At 39.4% G+C, this 19904-nt stretch overlaps 1 protein-coding gene across 3 annotated transcripts in view; it reads right to left on the bottom strand.

Moving 5' to 3' along the window:
• Nucleotides 1–972: 972 nt before the first annotated feature.
• Nucleotides 973–19904, bottom strand: part of ZNF451 (zinc finger protein 451) — a 35834-nt gene continuing 16902 nt past the window's right edge. For 2 of the 3 annotated variants that reach the window (XM_083856036.1, XM_083856037.1), the window contains exons 11-15: nt 18680–18814; nt 13576–13706; nt 12253–12439; nt 4099–4173; nt 973–2121 (exon numbers count right to left, since the gene is read on the bottom strand). In XM_083856036.1, coding sequence (XP_083712162.1) covers nt 2051–2121; nt 4099–4173; nt 12253–12439; nt 13576–13706; nt 18680–18814 — 599 coding nt within the window. In that variant the 3' untranslated portion in view covers nt 973–2050. The remainder of the gene's footprint in view (nt 2122–4098; nt 4174–12252; nt 12440–13575; nt 13707–18679; nt 18815–19904) is intronic. The other variant, XM_083856038.1, reaches the window with a different exon arrangement.

Genomic DNA, 19904 nt, shown 5'->3' on the forward strand with positions numbered 1-19904 from the left:
TAGGATTTGCCACTTGTTTTGGTAAGCAGACAAGGCCAATACAGTATGTTTAATAAGTGGAACTTCAACTATACAGAATATGTGTGCACACAGGACTTTTTTTTAATGCAACCACTTAAGTTATGACCCATGAAGTACAAGCAAACTTTACATTTATGACAGAATAAAATGTTTTGAGAAATAAAGCACATAATCAAATTCTAACATAGCAGACTCGGAGAAGATGATCTACCCAAGTTTTAAACACCATTAAGCCAAAGAATTTTCTCAGACTGAAACATCTTTTCATGTGAAAGGAATTTGAAACATTAGGATCTACATGGAAAAAAACCTGCCCAAAACCTTCTATAATTTGCATGGAGATGCCTTTGAGGATGAAATTTTTTTTGTTTCATTCCACCCTTTAACAGAAGCACTGGATGAGAAAAATTCTGGAACTGATTTAACCTTGAGTCAGTAGCTAAAGACAACTTAAAATCTCCCAGAATATGGCTTTCTCAGCAGCAGTGTGAACTACACACCTGAATTTTACCAGGAGTACAATTAGTCCAAGACTGGCAGTAGGAAAATCAGCAGCAGGCACAAGGGAAAACCACTAAGAGGTCTTTTCACCCTTTAACACTTGGGAGTCACACTCAAATGCACTGCAAGTGTTTAAACTCTTTTCTGGCATTTAAACACTTCCTTCAAGCTCTATGATTGCTAATGACTGCTGAGATACCTCACTAGATTCTACATTCATTCTACTTGCTTCAGAGATAGCAATTATATCAGAGTTGTGATTGGAAATAAACCAGTGTCAGCCTTCCAGCTTTTCTAACCATGATGACAAACAGCTGTATTTATGCTGACTCTTTGGAATAGTGAGAAAAACTCAGCCTTCCCCACATCTTATTCTCCACAAAAAATATCACTTGCTTAATGAGTAGGTAAGGATACAGCAGGTAGAAGCAAACTCGCAAGCTGAGTGAATCATAAAAAAGAATTAAGCTCACATTTTATTACATTGAGATTTCTTACTGATTGACAGCAATCATTAACTGAAGGATAATAGCCTGGTAAAGCTGGACAGTTTGCATAGGTATTTTTAAACGAAACTGAGAAATATGACAGATAATTTTAAACACAGAAATAATTTCACTTGAAATAAGGACAGTACAAAAATAATTAGCACATTTACATTCATTTATCCAATGCCATCTCTTCATGAATAGAAGAGAGCAAAGACCATAGTATACAGAAATATTACAGTTTAACTCTTCTCTCATGTATTCCAAACAGAAACTAGGAAGTTTATTTAGATTCTGTTCCCTTAAAGGTTGTTCCTGCCTCAGGTAAGGGAGAGGCAATGAAATCGTCAAACTTTAAGCCATCAAATCCAAATACTCTACCACTATTGCAAAAAACCAAACACATTTATAAAAACAAAGCTGGTAAACTAACTGTACAGCCTGTGGTCCTGATTCTAACATTTATAACAAACAGGACAGAGACAAAATCATGGCCTATAAAGTAAGACCAGCCACAGGCAAGAGTTAGGCCATATGTTCAACAACCCTGGGATCTAAGCTTCTCTTTATAACAAGATTAGCCAGGCAAATCTGAGATAACTGGAGTTTACTATTTTTATCTGTTGCAAAGACCACATGAAAAAGTAAATAAAGACAATGACATTTTATGACAAAAAAATTAAATACAAGAACCAATTTAAGAAAAAACCCTGAACAACCAGGAACTACCTAGAAAATACCTAGTAAGACCAGCCTACTAATTAGGCAACAATTTTAAGCAGCTAAATTAGAAAGACTTAGTCATCATCTCTCAGAAACAAATATGAAAAGGCTTAAAAATTTATTTTTATCAAACATAACACATTGCAGTGAATAGGAATAAACTCCAGCTCTTCATCAGTGTGACAGAGGATATCAGATTATAAATCTAACAGAGATTTTAAAAGTGGCATTTCTGAGCTCTTGTAAATGGATGAACAAGCTTCCATTTTTGTGAGCAGTTCTGATGGCATGGTGTTAGTGTACTGAAGTATCTTCATTTACATTTCCTCAAGGCTCCTTTTGATGGCTTCTTGCAGTTCTGCATCTTGCAGTTCTGCGTCTTGCAGTTCTGCATAAACAAAAAAAGACTGTAATCTCAAACTGCAGCTGATAGCTAGCCATAAACACAACTACCTTATATTACTACATAAAGCATGAACTTACTTCTGTGGGCAATGTCAGTAGACTACAAAAAAACCCTAAGAAACAGATGAAAATATTTTCTCTCCTTCTGTTATGTTATCTTTTCAACTACAAAATATGGAAAAAACCTCTCCAACTTTTCACTGTATTAACCAGGAGCAGACAAATTATTAGTTTAAGACCATAATACAATTACATATTTACTGGTCAAAATAATAGCAAGATTAGAACCCATATGTATGCACCAAGAGAGAGAAACTAAACATTAAAACAAAAAACACACACATAACAAGCAGAGAGATTCTGTATTTTCATTCCAGTTCCTTATCCAGAGATGCCCATACCTACATTCTGACTTGGCACCAGTGTTGTCACTCTTACTAGGTAGGCCAGACAAGTAGATAAAAATTAATTAATTAGCAGTAAGCATAATCCAGATCAGGGCTGTAACAGTTTTGACGGTGGGGAGGAAAATCACATTGCACTCATCTGACTTCTTAACAATCTCAAACAACTTTCTAAAGAAACTCTGTTTTTGCATTACATTTAGGTTGTTTTGGGCACTAATTGCTTGGTGTTAGTGATCAAATACCACAAATTCAATAAGGTTTGTACATACAGCAAAGGTTAATATCAATAATATAGCTGGAAAAATTAAAGCAGCTTTCAGACACACAGTCATTCATGAATTAGTCATCTGTTTTAGGAGGACACAAGTACCTATGAAAAAGAAAGATCTGTCTGTTCTATGAAAAAGGAAATAGAACTTTAAAACTTTAATAATTGTTGGGCTGTTTTATGCAAGGCTGAGATTTGGAACAGAGATCATGCATCTGGACTTTCCTGTAATATCCAGAGCTACTGATAAGAGAGAGTTGCTTAAAGAAAAATATCAAATGGTCACAGAGACAAACAAAAACCAACAAACAAAGACAACCATTTGCAGACAACTGCTTGTGTTAAAATATGTTGTTATTTAGCCACTAAGCCTGTGCAAAAATCCAGAATAAGGTCCAAGCTGTGACTCATCTGAAGCCAGGCTGCTTCATAAGGTCAGATGCCTCTGCACTGCAGCATCAGAAGAGGCACCTCCTGCATGCACCAAATGCCGCTGCTGTCCCAGTACTAGGGGGGCGTGAATGCACCAAACTTTCAGTGCTGGAGACGAATGTGGACATTTAACAACAGTATTTAGTAACAGCTGGTAAACTTAGAACTGAATAAATTCTGGGAACATAAGATTCAGTAATCATTTTTTTTCACTGAGCTTGTACAACTTTTTGGGTTTTTTTTAGTTTGTTTTGTTTCCATCAGGTGGAGGGGCAGAATCAAGTCTTTCAACAATAAATTATTTTCTAAGTACACTGTGGTCTGTCACCAAAAATGCATGACTACATCAAACACCATCAGTAAGCTCAACAGCAAAAGGATGAAAACAATTTTAAATAATTTAAGATAGGATGTGAACAGACAGATGTGATGCTGATTCAACCTTGTGCATAACTGTATAGCTCTTTCAGGAGACCAGAGTGCTTTATTGTGAAATGATATCCAATCTTGAATTGTTCATTCAGAAGTTCAACTGTTTAGTCAATAGTTCTGCTCTGAGACAACACAGTCATATTAAACTGGTACTAAGTGAACTCAGTCAAGTCTTTAATTGATCAGTACCCTGTGGTGTCCAATGAAATGGATTTTTAGTCTGGCATACTTTTCAGGTTAGGAATTTTTTTATTTATAACTCATGACAGTAGTCTTCACTACTCAAGACTGCCCAACATAATTTAGACAGTATTCCAAAGAGGTCACTTGCTGTAAAACTGATTGTAAGTTTAGTTTCTGTGTCTTCCATAATTAATAATTAATAGTGCTCCTGAACACAGAAAAGTAAAAACTGACAGACCTTCCTGTTTGTTTATTTCTTCTAAGCTCCGCTTCAGCGTTTCTTTCATATCTTCATCCTCTTCACTATCTGAACCTTAAATGCACAAATGAAATAAATTACACATTACTTCTAATAAAGATATTAACAGCCTCTCTTGCATTTCTCTTACTGTAATACCAACTGATTTGAAGAATACACTTATGATCTAAAAAACTCAAGACAAAAATACATTCCAGTGGTAGTTTAAGACAGCAACTCAGGATAGTTATTTTTCAGCTACCTTCTTCCCCTTCTCCCCATAATCTAGAGGCAGATTGCTTCTATTTTTTATTATGTTAAAGCAGTAACAAGAAATAGGTGCAGAAGCTACTGTGTCTACTGCAGTTATGGGGGTTTTTTTTGTAATATTCAGTTATTAAAAAATGACTCACTTTCTATATATTTCTCACTTTCTATAAAATGTAGCAAGGATTTAATTATGGGAAGAAGTGTCTTAGCATGTCTCTGCCTACACATGACTGCAGCTGTATTTTATTGCCCAAATACTGCATTTGAACAATGGAGTGCTAAAACTCAACTGAGCAGTGCAATTCAGATGTTGCTGTTCAAGTCTCATATAAGCAGAAAGTTGATAGACTTGGTTTAATCTGTTAATTCATCACAACCCAGCCCAGCTAAAACTCCACAAACTTTCCCTCTCTAAATAACACTCTTCACAAAGCTGGTTTCCAGCTCCAGAAGGGTGGCTTTATTTTGAAGTGTCTAGTAAGGATTTGTGTACCTGAAGTGGTGTGGGGTTTGGTTGGTTGGTTTAGTTTTTTTCCTGGTTGATTTTTTTTCCCCATTAAACAGAAGCGCAGTAAAGTACAGGTTAAAAACCAAGCCAATGAGTCACGTTATGCTTTCATTCTTCTCCTGCTACAGGCTAGTACTATTTTGGGAGATGGTCTCTGTAATGAGGTCTTACAGTATTAGCAAGCAAACAACAAGGTCTCCTACAGTCATACCAACAGAAGCACTCCCCTTGAAGTCATCATTAATACATCAAATGTACTTCTGATTACATTAACCAGCAAAGAACTTTCTGATATGGCCATCTAATTTACCGACTGTGTGACTTCTGGCATATTGAATTACCCAATTTAGCTATTCAAATTGTCAGGTATGCCTTCCAAAATTCGTTTTCAAACCTGACACACAACCTGTTTGAGCAGAACCTTGTTGACTTTCCCAATTCCAGGAATAAAAATTCCAACAGCTGGTGTCGAACAGTGATCAGCAGCCCAAAAAGATGCCAGAAACAGAGAGTTAAAATGGTATTTCTCCACTCACTTGGCAGACTGACTGTAAACTCTTTTTGGAGCTGCCTACTATTTCTAAGCAGAAGAGATACTAATTTTTACATCATTTTCCAAAGCAAAGCAAAGCAAAATCCACATCTCTCCTCCCCCCAAAGCAGTCACTACAATTACTAATGAAAGAGAAAAAAAAGTGCAAAGGAAAGGCTTTTCCCAAGTGGCTTCTCCCTTATTAACTATCCTTTTAATCTTCCAGCCTGGAAGACATGTCAGACCACTCTAAAAAGTTTTATACCTGTTAGAGGTGGAACAGTTGAAGTAATCACTACCTAACTCAATTCTTGGCATAAGAACACATGACATAAAAACACTTCCAGGGATGGAGCACCCACAGCTTTTCTGGGCAACTGGTCAAGTGTCTCCCTACCTTCTGAGTAATTAGTTTCTTCCTACCATCTAATCCAAATCTTCTGTCTTTTAATACAAAACCATTTCCCCTTGTCTTGTCACTATCTGCCCATTTAAAAAGTCCTTTTTTTTAATAAACCCTCTTTAAATACTGAAGGCCACAATGTGGTCTCCTCATAGCCTTCTCTTCTCTGGTTGTTGCTGAACAACCACAACACTCTCAGCCTTTCTTTCCAGCTCTCTGATCATCTTTATGGCTCCTCTGGACCTGTTCCAACAGGTCCATGTCCTTCTTGTGCTGAGGACTCCAGAACTGGACACAGCACTCCTGGTGGGGTCTCATGAGGGGAGAGTAGAGAATCCCCTCCCCTGACCTGCTGGCGACTCCTCTTTTGATGCAGCCCAAGATGCAGTCGGGTCTTCTGGGGTGTGACCTCACACTGTTGGCTCATGTCCAGATTTCCCTCCCTGAGAACTGTCAAGTCCATCTCCATTGGTCTGTTCACATGCTGTACTCACTCTTCTCCCAGGCTGTACTCATGTCTGGAATTAACCCGACCCAAGTGCAGCACCTTGCACTTGGCCTTTTTGAACTTCATTAAGTTCTCATAGGCCCACTTCTCAAGTTTGTCCAGGCCTTCCTGGATGACATCCCATCCTTTAGGTGTGTCAATTGCACTTCTCAGCTTCATGTCACCTGCAAATCTGCTGTGGGTGCCCTCCCTTCCACTGTCTGTGTCACTAATGAAGAGATTGAAGAGCACCAGTCCCAAGACACTTGTCACCAGCCTCCACTTTGACATGGAGGCGCTGACTACAGCTTTCTGGCTATGTCCATCCAGCCAATTCCTTATCCACTGACAAGTCAATCCATCAAATCCACATCTCTCCAATTTGGAGATAAGGATGTCATGTGGGATGGGGTCAAGGCCTTACAAAAGTCCAGGCAGATGATATCACAGCCTTTCCTTGTCAACCATTGCAGTTGGTCCATAATAAAAGACCACTAGACTGGTCAGGCAATGTCATAGAACGGTGGAAATCGGATGGGACCTCTGAAAGTCATATTGTCCAGCCTCCCAGCTCAATCAAAATCATCTACTGCCCAGGACTATGTCCAGATGGCTTTTGAGTATTACTGAAAAGATAGTGTAGTGGGGAGGTCCCACCTTGTTAGATATGACCCTACTGAATAAAGTGCAAGGATCACCTTCCTCAAACTGCTGGCAACAATCTTCCTAATGTAGCGTAGGGTACTGTTGGACCTCTCAGCCACCAGAGCACACACTAGCTCATGGTCAACTTGGTGTCCACCAGGTCCTTCCCTACAAAGCTGCTTCCCAGCTGATTGACTCCTGGTCAACATATATTGATGCTTACAGCTGTTTCTCCCCAGATGCAGAACTCTGCACTTCCCTTTGTTGAACTTCATAAAATTCACTGTCAGGCCATTTCTCCCCTGTCAAGGTTCCTCTGGATGGCAGCAGTGTTTCTGTGCTGTATGAACTGCCACTCCCAGTTTTGTGTCATCAACACACTGGCAGTAGGTATACTCTGCCCCATTATCTAAGTCATTAACAGACATTAAATAGGATCAGTCCCAGTACTGGGACACACCTGATTCCTGATCACCATGTTATAGGTCTGGCTGTTCAGCCAGTTTTCAATCCACCTCAGTTTTCTCATCCAGTCCACACTTTGTCAGCATATACTCCTGATACTGCTGGCATCTTCTAACGAAGAATGTTTAATTTAGAGAAATCGGGCATGTCCTGTCCCTCTTGTTAAAATGCTCAGCACATGCTATAGCTCCTAACTCCTCTAGTGTCAGAGGAAAAGCAGCTGCCCAGTTTCAGAGGCAAGATATCTTAAGATCTCTTACACTATACTCTAGTACGTTTTATCAAATACACATCAGCTAAGAACCTCTGACTGTACCTGTTCTTTCAAAAGAGATCCTACTGCTCATTATTGTCCTCACATACTGACATATTCCTGCTGGAAGACTGAGAGAACAGGAAAGCAAACTCTGGATGAATATAGAGCTCAGAGTGATTTTCTGACATTTCACATCTCAGAAACCTGTTCTGGGGAGAGATGGGTAACTTTCACAGAATGTAAGCGCCACCCACTGTCCTGCCATCAAAGCACCACAGTTTGAATTTGGATTAGCTGCCCACACAGCTCATGGCATCCCCTCACTATATTTGATCTTCTTGTTTTGTAACCTCCCCAGTTACCACCAACCCTTTCATAATTTCCATTTGGTTTACCACCAGAGACTCAATTTCCCTTCCCCAGCTTTCCTCCTGCTCCTTTACCACACAACGCACCTCTTGCCTACTGTATAGTCTCACACCTCACCTCCACTTCTCTCCTAAAACACTCCTCTCAGTCTTTTCAGTAACTCCCAATCCCACCTGCCTCTTTCCCATTCCAATGTACAGTGACATTCACATCACACTACCTCTTCAACCACTGACCCTTCTCCTTTTACAGCTGATGTCCGGAGCTTTAGTGCTACCTTATGGATACCATTTGTTAACTCATTCAGCATCCCAGGAATTACTCAGCTAAAATCTTTAGATCAGTATCCCTTCCTTACCTTTGTTAGCAATCCCATTTGGTATGTGTGGCCATGCTGCTTTTAACATACTGTTTCCTTGGCTTCTAGAATCTTTTCTTTTATTCCTTTTTTCATATGTCCCTGGAGGATCCTTCCCACATACTCTTCCCCAATACTTAACTGCTCTAATTTCTCTTCATATTAAGGTAGTATCATCTGTAAATGCAGCAGCTACTTCCTGCTGAGGGTTACCACCATACAAACCCTCTCTTCCTCCATGCAAAGCAAGCTTCACTCTATGTATCTCTGCCTACAGTTGCTCATTCAAGTGTAGGACAAATAAAAATAAAGCTCTTAAAGTGCCACTCTCCTCCAATTGCATTTCTTGAAAACTGTGGCCAATATAATGATGGTCACTCAGACCTTCATCTAACCTTTATCTTAGACTCCTCTCTCAAATTCAAAGCCAGATTTAAGCTAAACCTCAAGAATTTTTTTGTATGATCTGAGTGGTGAGGTCTTTCCAGCTCATCCACTGACCTACAATTATTGTTCAGGCTCATTATCTTAGGTCTCAGTACATTGCTTTCTCCCTAGGGCATATACATACAAGAGATGCCATTGACATACCAAACCCAGTAGTAACTTCCTGCTGTAGCTAAACACAAGGTTACAACTGAAGGGTGACTTTCTTATCACTCTCTACTGCAACAAGCTGTGGCTGCTACAATAAAGGAATATATTACTACAGAAACTATAATTCATTCATGGTGCATCACTCTGCAGATGCTCATGCCCTTCACATTCAGTTTCGCATTCAGGGAAGTGGGGGCTGGAAACTGTGACCTAACTTTAGTAATTTGCAATGAGTGTTAACTAAAGGTTTGGAAAAAACAGAGATGGGAGAGATGTAGCATTCACACTGGACCTCAAACTGGACCACATATGAATTTTCACCCATGAGAATCTTCACTATGGAGAAGTAAACCAACTATTCTCAATGTTTTCTATAAATTCATTCTTCTGTCCTCTTAAATGCTTTTTTTGGTTGTATGTAAAACAAAAGCTTTTGGGCATGGTGGGAGCTAGGAAGCTTAGGAGCGTTCATTAAAATGAACTGAAATCCTGCTCTTCCAAACATAAAAGCTCTCATGGAAGCTGCATTTGGTAGTATTTAAACACTTCAGGCAAGAGTAGCAGATTGAAGACACAGGCTGGCAACTTCATTTGGAGCACAGTGAAATGTGCTTTATGGGTCAGTGAAAGAGGTACGGTGGCTGTTTGGCAGACAACACTATATTCAGTACACCACTGATTTTGATAGGCTCATGACTGGCTCTTCAAAAGAAAGGACAAGAAACACTTCCAAAAATTTGCTCTTATTATTTAAAAGTCTGTTTTACGTAAGAGCTCAGTCACTGAAGGATCTCATTTGAACCTAACCAGGAGAAATACAGTTACGCTAAAAACATCAACTTACACAAAAATAACCTGTCAACCATAAAGTTGTGGCATTCCTGTCAGTGTCCAGATGGATATGATGACCCCAACATACCATTGACTTTGCCCTCAACATTGTCCAGCGCTCATTAAAAGTGTACTTTCGATGCATAGGATATCATCAAGACACAGACAATGGAATAATGACACTTTCCTGCAGACTACAACTCTTTTGTTATAAAGGAAGACACTGAAAACTCTTCTCTTCTGCCCTTCCCAAACCACTCAGTTAACATGCATGAAGCTCTTGTCATGTGATGTGGCTTCAGCATAAAAACCCTTCTTCATTTATGAGCTCAGGCTTAGCAGCAGCAGAGAACAAATAAGAATGCCTACTCTTTCCAGACCTCAAAGGAAGTTCAAGCATCTCCTCCAGCCAAGGGTTTCCTACAGTCACATACAGCTGGTATCATACTGCAACATCTGCAGAAAATTTTATTTTTATTTATTTATTTTTAAATGATTGCAGTACTACAGTTCCCACAGCAGTTGTTCTGGTAAAACCCTTCCTGAGATGCGCCTGTCAGGTTGCCACATCCAAACACAATCCAGGTGCTCAGAAGCTAATGATAGCTCCCTGAATGATTTAGGGAAAGAGCTTTTTCATTTTGCAGCTCACCCAATACCAACAACGGGCTGATATTTTTCAACATGATCCTCTGTTCTGTTTCTCACTTACTTCTTTCTCCAGAATAATAGCCACAGGCTTGAGAAAGCCACAGAGCAAGCAATTCTTGTTTGCATTTCCTTATACTCAGCTTTTCTGTAACAGGTCAGCAAGTTATACCAGCCTATGATACACTGCCTGAGTTTCCATTTCAACCTTCCAATACTGGTTCTGCCACATTAAGACTTGTGAATGATGGCTAATGCTGCTGAGCCACACAATATGCGTGTACTATGTGATGGCTTTATCTTTTTAAAGAAAAACCTCTACAAACTCTTGGTAACAATATCATCCCAATGCAGCAAATACAGACCTATTACCAACAGTGAATTTTCCAATATTCTGTTTTAACAGAGGATGGGGAGACAAAGGCAGCTCTCACTGTCTGGATCTCCTCTTGCTAACAATGACTAAAAAAGGGGACAATTCTGTTCCTTACAGTTTGCTAAGGAATGCCAACAGCCAAAGCAATCGTGTGTCATTCCATCAATTTCCTGTTTATGGATATTTTTTTTTTCTAATGACCACACATGTAACTTAAGTGGAACACACAATGAGCGGCCAGCCAGCATGTTAAGGTTTGCAGCCTCCAGGTAGGGCCAATTACCATACTAGTAAATATTAATGTAGTAAAGGACATTGAAAGAAGTGTTAAATTAAGAAACTTCTAATGCTTGGGGTGGCCAGAAAACTCTGCAAGCACCTCTTCTGTATCAAAAGAACTTAAATCAATTCCAGCTCATCACATATAATTTCTTTTCAGAAAACTATTTAATTATCCTGTTTTTTCCCCTTTAATCAATCAATGCAAATTCATCATTCAGACATAGCACTCCAGTTTAATTTTCTTGGTGGAACAGCAGCACAATGTTATAGCTCTCATAAACCTGCATCAAGATTAGCAGCATAATTTTCCAGAAAACAATTTAGGGCTAATTCAGAAACAGCTTTCTGTAATATGCTCTGAATTTACAACCCTGCAAAACCACAACAAGAAGCCAGAAAAAGCTAAAATGTCTACAGAGAAGAGTCAGGTCTTCTAGGGAAAACAGCAAAATACAATAAAATGCTAGTAAGTATTAAAACTCATCTCAGCTCTGGTACCCTTTGCATGAAAATAAGCTGGCTCAATCCTCTTCAATTATCCTATATAACACCAATGTGATAATTTTAGCATGCCATTAGAATCTGGCAATTTAGAGAACTTAAAAACTTCCATTGAGATTTTTTTTCTCCAAGTGGATGTGTGAGTCATGTGCCAGTGAAGACAATTATCGAATGATAGAAAGTAGGACAGGAGGTCAGAGTTAAAATAGACAGAAGTATTTTGAGAAATAATGATGCTTTAGCAGGGTCACATTTGTTTCATACACAGCATAAATCAAGCCAAACAGATCTGAGTACATGCTGGTAACTATGCACACAAGAGTGCTTTAAACAGCTTCTCTTTAACTAGAAAGGAGTTTTCAGACTCAAACATCAGTTTTGTCTCCTGCTATAATAAAGAATACAGGGATGAGAGAGTTTATTATATTGAATAAAAATGCTTAATTAAGTCTGTTTTCAAAACATGCCCAAGCATAATGACTTTCTGATCAATTATTCCCTGGAATACCACTACAATACAAGAAGTACCAAGCAACCATTTATGTTAGCAGTGTAAGTGTTCCATTTTTTTATTGGAAAGAACTATTGCTTTACTGGAAAAATTGTGTTTAATGTTTACTTTCTACCTTTTGTGGTATCTGAAATGCTGTTTAGCAAGGCACACATCATGTCTCCTTCAATGTGGTGAGGATTCAGGATGCGAGCTGACCGCTGGGTCATTTTAAATTGGTTTTCCAGTTCTAGGAAGCTTTTGTCTCCAGAAAGAACGGTGAAAGGAATTTGCTTGGGCAGGTGCTCATCCAGACGACCGGCCTATACAAAACAAATTACAAGTGTTGAACAAAGATCATGTTTTTATCTCATGGCATTTGGCTAGCTTTGTGCAAGACAGTTCTTCATGGCAAAGTTTTCTCCAGCAATTTATTCCTGCCTTTAAGATCCAAGCCACAATCATCCCACTGTGAATGGCACTGTTTCAAAAGTTTGATGCTCATTTCTTCTCTATGTACAATAGATACTGGTGATGGCTACCAGAACAGTACAGATGTAGTATGGAAAAAAATCCTAAAAAAGCAGCCTTTCAGAAGTGTCTCTACATAAAACAAGTCATCTCTGCAGAGCATTTTAAGAGTAACATAAAAAGCATGATGAAACATAAAACCACTGTTGCAAGAAATGTGCTTATACAGTTAGATAGGTACTAATTCATCTAGCTGAAAAAGCACTAAATGGCCTCAAGCTGCACCTCAAGGGAAGGTTTATATTTTCACTGAAAAGGTTGCCAAGCATTGGAACAGGCTGCCCAGAGAAGCAGTTGGAGTCACCATCCCTGGAAGTGTTCAAAAATCATATGCATATGGCACTTGAGGACACGGCTTAATGACGGTGGTAGTGCTGGGTTGATGGCTGGATTTTATGACCTAGAAGGTCTTTTCCAACCTTAAATCTATGATTCTATTTTAGGAACATGAGTTCCCATGGCATCCCAGATTTTCATCCCTCACCTGCCCATCCCCAACCCTGCCAAAGCCTAAAGTCTACTGAATAAAGACACTGCTCTTTGTCAGCTCAATAGGGTCTGTCTGTGAAACCAGCACCCATTCAACTCCATTGTTAAGATGGCTTGAGATTTGGGCTACTTGAAGAGAGACAAAGGAGTTACAGTTAACAGAAACTGTAAGAAGTGCAGGTCTTTTATCCTTTATTCCCTAACCAGCTCCCTTCCCCTCCACAACAGACTGCTGTCCTATTTGGGCTAATTTTTAAGTCACTTCTTGGCCACCTGGCTCCACTCAGTCCAGGTTTAGCATTCTTATAGGAGACACAGAAATCTGATGGAAAGAATCTAAAAATGTCATCTGCAATTAGTACTAAACATCAATAGCAGACACCATCCATCACCCTTTTCTGGGTACAGGACACAATAAAGCAAGTGCACCCTGACTTACATGAACACAGAGAGCAAAGTCTGCTGCTTCTCTTCTGGTACTGCAACGTGGATGAAGAAAGAAACATCCAATTCTCTTAAGGTAATTGTAAATTTTGCAATTCACTGGAGGCTTCCAGTTGCTGTATCCTCCTATGCAGTGAAGAGGAATAACATTAATAATAATAAAAAACCAAACATGAAAAACAAACAAACCATGGATTTGGGCAGAAATGCCTCTATGAATAAAGAATGCAAGAAGGCAAAAGTAAATATAAAACTGTCTTTAAAGACAGAATTTATTTTGACCAATGTGAAAGCTAATAAAAACATAACCCAAATCCCCCCAGCCCTCTTGTTCTTTAGCTAGAAGGCAAAACAAAGTAGCTAGCCTGATGCTACTCTATCAATTTTGTACAATTTTTTTTCTTCAATTTCAAAAACTTATGTTCTAGATATCATGTGCTTTTAGGCACAAGGACGTGCTTTTCTCCAGTTTGATGCACAATTACAGTTAATGTGCAGAATTAAAAGAGCTCTTAAAACAGTACAAGTAACAGAAATGCTTCTCTTAGGGAAACTTGTACTACAGGAGTTACAGAATCAACATACACTATAACTGCCTGACATTCCATGTCAGAACTTATTAAAAAGAGGATCCAAGAACTGGAGCAACAGCTGAGAGAATTGCTAGAGTCCTGACAAACCAAGGGATGCAGTCAAGGACGAGCAAAATGAGCTACAACTAGGAAAATAGTGCTGGAATTTTCTGAACAGTATGCTAAGCATGTAGTTAGAGGCTGAGTAAAGTGCCTGCTGCAGACAAAACCAGTACCAGGCTGAAACAAGTTGCAAGGGAAAGGAAAGAAGCAGGAAGTCTCTTAAGAAGAGAGGAAAAACCAGAGGAGCTTGCACCATAAAAATACATATGACAGTATAAAAAGGCATGCAAATGGAAGGACAATTTGACCAGAGTGACTTAAGAATTTTGTAATGTTCCAATGGCTAAGAAATAATGGGTCTGCAACATGGAGGAAAAACATGTTGCTTTATCTGCTAGATGATAGAGTGGCTGGATATAAGAAAGGATTTTGAATGGAAAATGAAAGCAGTTATTGATGACATTTCACGTGAGGACATGGGAAACCAAAGCTCAAGTAAACAGGCTGCAGAGGGTGGTTTATGCCAACATGCCCACCCGCAGTCTAACAAAGAAAAGCATTCCTCAGTAGATTTCTCCTGTTTCCCCCTCTGCCTTTTCAGCCTAATGGCAAAAAGATGGTATCAAAAATGATTGCAAAGATTTATGAAGAATCTACACAGAAATGATTTAGGGGAACCTGTCCATAAGAAAAAAAAAAGCTACTTCCAAGTTGTTCTTGTCTGCTCTGATAGCCCTCAACCCCTACTTGGGAAAGATTTGTAATCACTAGCCCTGGTTTTTGGCTGCATATATGTACAACATGAGCATTTGACCAGGGCAGCTGAAAACAATGACAGACCTGTATTTATTTAGTTTGTTAGCCCACAAACAGATGAAAGACAACTGAGTATCTAAAGACAGAAACAATACAGAGTCCAGACAATACAATGGAGGAACTCAAAGCAAAGCTAAGGCTATGCTAGAAACAGGAATAATAGAAATAATGCAGATATATAGTATAAAAATAATAATTAAAAATTCAGAAATGTTGTTTGGGAAATTCAGGGGAAAAATGTTGCTGTATTTTCACAGGTTAAACAAACAAGAATAGCATGCCTAAGTAACCATATAAACCATTATGATGAGAGGGTACCTACAACAATAGATCCAGATGTACCTGGATCTACAACAATAGATCCAGATGTACCTGGCTCCAGATGAGCCTGTGTTCCCAGGCTCAAAACCAATATAATTGGGACTAAAACTGGTAGATATTTCTTTGATATGACTATGGCCTATTTTCGTCACACATAACTCTTTAGCATGTTTTTTAGTTCACATGCTTCAGGGGCCATTCCCAAAAGGCAGCCTGCATGCAGCAAACCCATTAGGAAGTAAGGAATTGAGTGGTGCTGATATGGGCTGTGCTGTGCCATCAGGCACCTGCGTTTGAAACATCTCTGGGCTGAGTCTTAACTAGCACAAAGGTAGCTCTGGGTAGGAGTATTGTATTAGCAGTATTGTATCTAATGCTAGACTAGTAACACTATGGTTATACTACGATTATTTATTTTTTGTAAGTCAGAATAGAAATTTCTGACAATACAGCTCAGACATCCCTAGGTACAACCAATTTTTTCTTAACGCATCAAAACTATGTTTTAACCTTGGAAAACAGTAACAGCACAGAAGACCTTGTCATAGCAAACAAGCTTAAGTCAACTAATGACAAATTAATTTTGAGTAAATTAGATAGAATGAAGTATGACTGAAAGCCAGTGTCTGAATTTGTGTGGGGAAATTCTTCTTTACTAAACAATTATTTATAAAACCCAGAGTAGCCAGACATAAACAGAGTAGCCAGACATAGATTCCTAGTAGTTTCTTATTTTTATCAGTAGAAGAAGTTTTTCCAAGGCCAAGCAGATTGAATAAGTGTAGATATAAATAGTTTTACAATAGTTTTAATTGCCTTCAGCAAACCCCAAATCACAATAGAATTCAAGGAGTGCACAGGTGAAGTGAAATCTGCCCAGATGTTCAAGCTGGGAAAGCCTTACAGAAGAAAGCAAGAACAAACAACGGGTTGCTAGGCCCTACATAAAAGAGAATGTACAAATATGAAGCAGCCAAGCAACATGGATGAAATAGAAGTCTAGGACCATTAGGTATAATATGGAAAGTGTGAGGCATCTTTCATCTTGTGAGACCCAACCTGGACTACTTGTGTCCAGTTCCAGTGTCCCTAGTATAGGAAGGACATGGAACTGTTGGAGCAAGTCCAGGTGAGGGTCAGGAAGAGGAGGTTGTGTGGAGACCTCACAGAAACCTTCCGGTATCTCAAGTGGCCTAAGGGAAGCCAGAAGGGGACTCTCTGTCAGGAACTGTAGCAGGACTGGACAAAGAGTAATGGGTACAAATTGAAAGAGAAGAAATTTAGGTTAGGTATTAGAAGGAAAGTTTCTACTGTGAAGGTGGTTAGACACTGGAACAGGTTGCTCACGGAGGTCTTGGATGCCTCAATCCTGGCAGTGTTACAAGTCAGGCTGGATAAGGCCTTGAGCAACCTGGTCTAGTGAGAGGTGTCCCTGCCCATGGCAGAGGGAGTTGGGACTATATGATCTCTAAGGTCCATTCCAAACCCTTAACAGCTCAAAATCAGTATTTTCTGTGGCTTGCATGTGTACAGAAATGCTGTTACAGAAAGGCTAAAGGTAACGACAATACAGGTAATGATATAGAAGTAATGCTGGAGGAGAACACAAAACTCAGGAGAATAACCAGCTTTAACAGGGGAGATCAGAGGATTCATCCCCAAAACTCCTAACAAGCAGATACCAGATTACAGGTTTGGGATCACAGATGACTGTTTGTATCCTCACCACTTTACATTAACACCTATACTTCCTTTGCCTTTATCAGATAACTGGAAAATCTGTTTCTAAGAGGAAAAAAAAAAAGTGACCCAGGCATCAACAGGCCTTTCTGTCCAACCTGAGCAGCATGACAACTCTCAGCTTTCAGAATACCCTTGATTATCTTTTATGGGAAGAGACAATAAAAAACGCTTAGCAATGAAGTGCAGTGCAATAGTGTTTACGAAGTGTAAAACATACCTGACCTACAAATCTGGTAAGATGATGCCTGTGTTTCAGGCCATAAATATTTTGAAACTATCCCTTATCTACACTTTACTGAAGAAATCAACGTACCACAAATAAAATAATTGTAAAGGTAGATACAAAGAAAACCTGTAGAGAAAGCATGAGGTGGACAAGCAGTTGGTTCAAAAACAGTCAGGTAAGCAGAAGTATCAAGTTAAATAGATCCTACTGGCAGACTTTTCAAAATAGTATGATCTTTAAGGTCCCTTTCAACCCAAACCATCCTACCATTCTATGAAATCCATGGCAATGTGAGTTTCATCAGCAACTGGTATCCTCAAGATGGGACACACACCTGTCATTGCACAGGATGACCAGGACCACTATGGATGGCCATGAAGTCTGTTGGTCTGACCCTGGATGCCACAACGTTCCCAGAGAGAGAGGTCCCACTACAGACAGCCTCCCGGGGCTCTCGGGCAGTCTCCGGCCGCCGGGCAGCCTCAGCAAGGCACAGCCAGGGGCTGCAAGTGATCAGCTCCTGCAGTGATTTCACCTCTGCCTTGTGAGCAGATCCCAGGCCAACTCAGATAGAAAGACAGGAGTGTCATGTGGTGATTCCAAGGGACAGCCTTTATTATCCAGCACCCTGGGAAGGGCAGCCAGGGATGACAGCTCCCTCCTGAACTGGGCAGAAGCTGGGGTATTTATGGGGGAAAGTGAGGGTGGCATCAAAGGGGAAAAACCAACGGGTTAGGAAGGATCTACATGGGTATATCAGACCATTGTGGGTACTCACCCTGACCAGAGAGAGAACAGCCTCATCTAAAGGTTATCTCTCCCAGGGAGGGTTGAGATGAGCTTATCACATTCCATTCAAGGGACATCCCTTCAGGGCAGAGGCCTGGCAGGCTTATCTGCCCCCACAGGCCACCCTTTACAGAACAAGCCAGAGACAGGACAAAAATAAAAGTCTAAGAGTGCAAAATCATGCCTTCTGGAACTAAAAATCCAAACCAAAATAAAAGATTCCAGCTTTATGAGAAGGACTTAGGAGTTAATATAATCTCCGAGTATTATGGTTGTCCTGATAATTATGAAAATATGATACAGCTTAAGTTCATGAGGGAAGCCAGAAAGACTCCTAAACAGTTCTGCAATTCTGGAACTACTCTACGAGGAGCAGTAAAAGCAGTGGAGGTTTAGATGGAGTTTGAAAAGTTCAAGAACATTTCTGTTACACGGTGCCTGTGACACTGCAACTTCAGAAGTCTAGCACCTACTTGCTCCTGTTCTTCATTTTCTCAGATTCAAGGAATCTCTGCTCAAGTGGATGTGTAGACTTGTTAATCTTTTGATTTACTTCAAATGTTTTTTACCTTGAAAACCCCAGATAAACGTCCCTTGGTTCAGGTTAGCTGGCAGCTGTGTGAAAAAGCTTCCCCAGTTGTCCAGATCCACCAACACAATATGAGTCATGGTACTCAGATAGTCGAGATCAGGAAGTTCACCATCTTCAACGGGATAAAAAGGACACATTTAAAATTCACGTGACTTTCTGGTCAACCAACTTGCTTTTGAAAATTCTTATAGTCACATTTATAAGTGAAAAGTTACAAAGCATGATGTTATTTGGTGACTGCATAATTTTAAAATCAACTGAATTAACACTTAAAAATGCACAAATTAGAGAGAAGAGTAGAATCCAGCTATATGATGGTGCAGACCTGGATAATTTTGTGGTAAGCACAAAAAGCTGTTGTCCTGCACCAAGACATTTTAATAACTCATTTAATATCCAGCTGTGTACCCCTGACTATGGCAAGTTTCTGTGACATTCAATTGCTTGTGTGCATTTAAGTACATAAAATGTTTAGTTATGTACTTTTTGCTGTACCTCTAACATAAATGCCAACTTCTTAATCAAAAGCATTATCATACCACTAGTAATCAAGAAACACTTCCCGTTTCTGAATACAAGGTACACCTTTGGCATTCTGGATGTCATTCTTAGAAGTGATAATGAACTTGAAAAAAAATTGCCTGCTTGAGGGGAAAAAAACAATACATACTGGGAATATAAACTCTCGGCTGATACTGCTTTTTGGCAAGCTAAGAAAGCTGAGATGATGGTGATATAACAGCACTGCCCACATAGAAAGCACTAACTGGCTTATAAATATTTATATATATATATAAAGAAGGCAAGTTTCTTCTGAATGTGTATGATGGATCACTTTTACACTTCTAGGCATTAGATCCCTAATTGGAGTATCCTTGATGGTCCTCTTCCTTTTAACACTAAATTACACTCCAAACTAATTTGACAATCAAATGTTTCAGTCTCAGGATTCTCACATCTGCCTTTTTGTTTGTTTTTTTCCCAAGACTTCATACACATGGCATATAACTATAAATTCTGGAGTCTGAGTTTTGGAAATTCAAGTACTGAGAATTCAGTATTTAAGAAATAACAAGTACTAAATTCTGAGCTCATTTATAGACTGGATGTAACCAAATTGTATGTGACATGTACAGACAATGGAACAGAGTATGTTAAAGACAGCAATACTTCAACTAATGTTGAAAGAAATTTTCTACATA

Source organism: Zosterops lateralis, assembly GCF_965231275.1.
Source record: "Zosterops lateralis genome assembly, chromosome: 3".
Classification (NCBI taxonomy): domain Eukaryota; kingdom Metazoa; phylum Chordata; class Aves; order Passeriformes; family Zosteropidae; genus Zosterops; species Zosterops lateralis.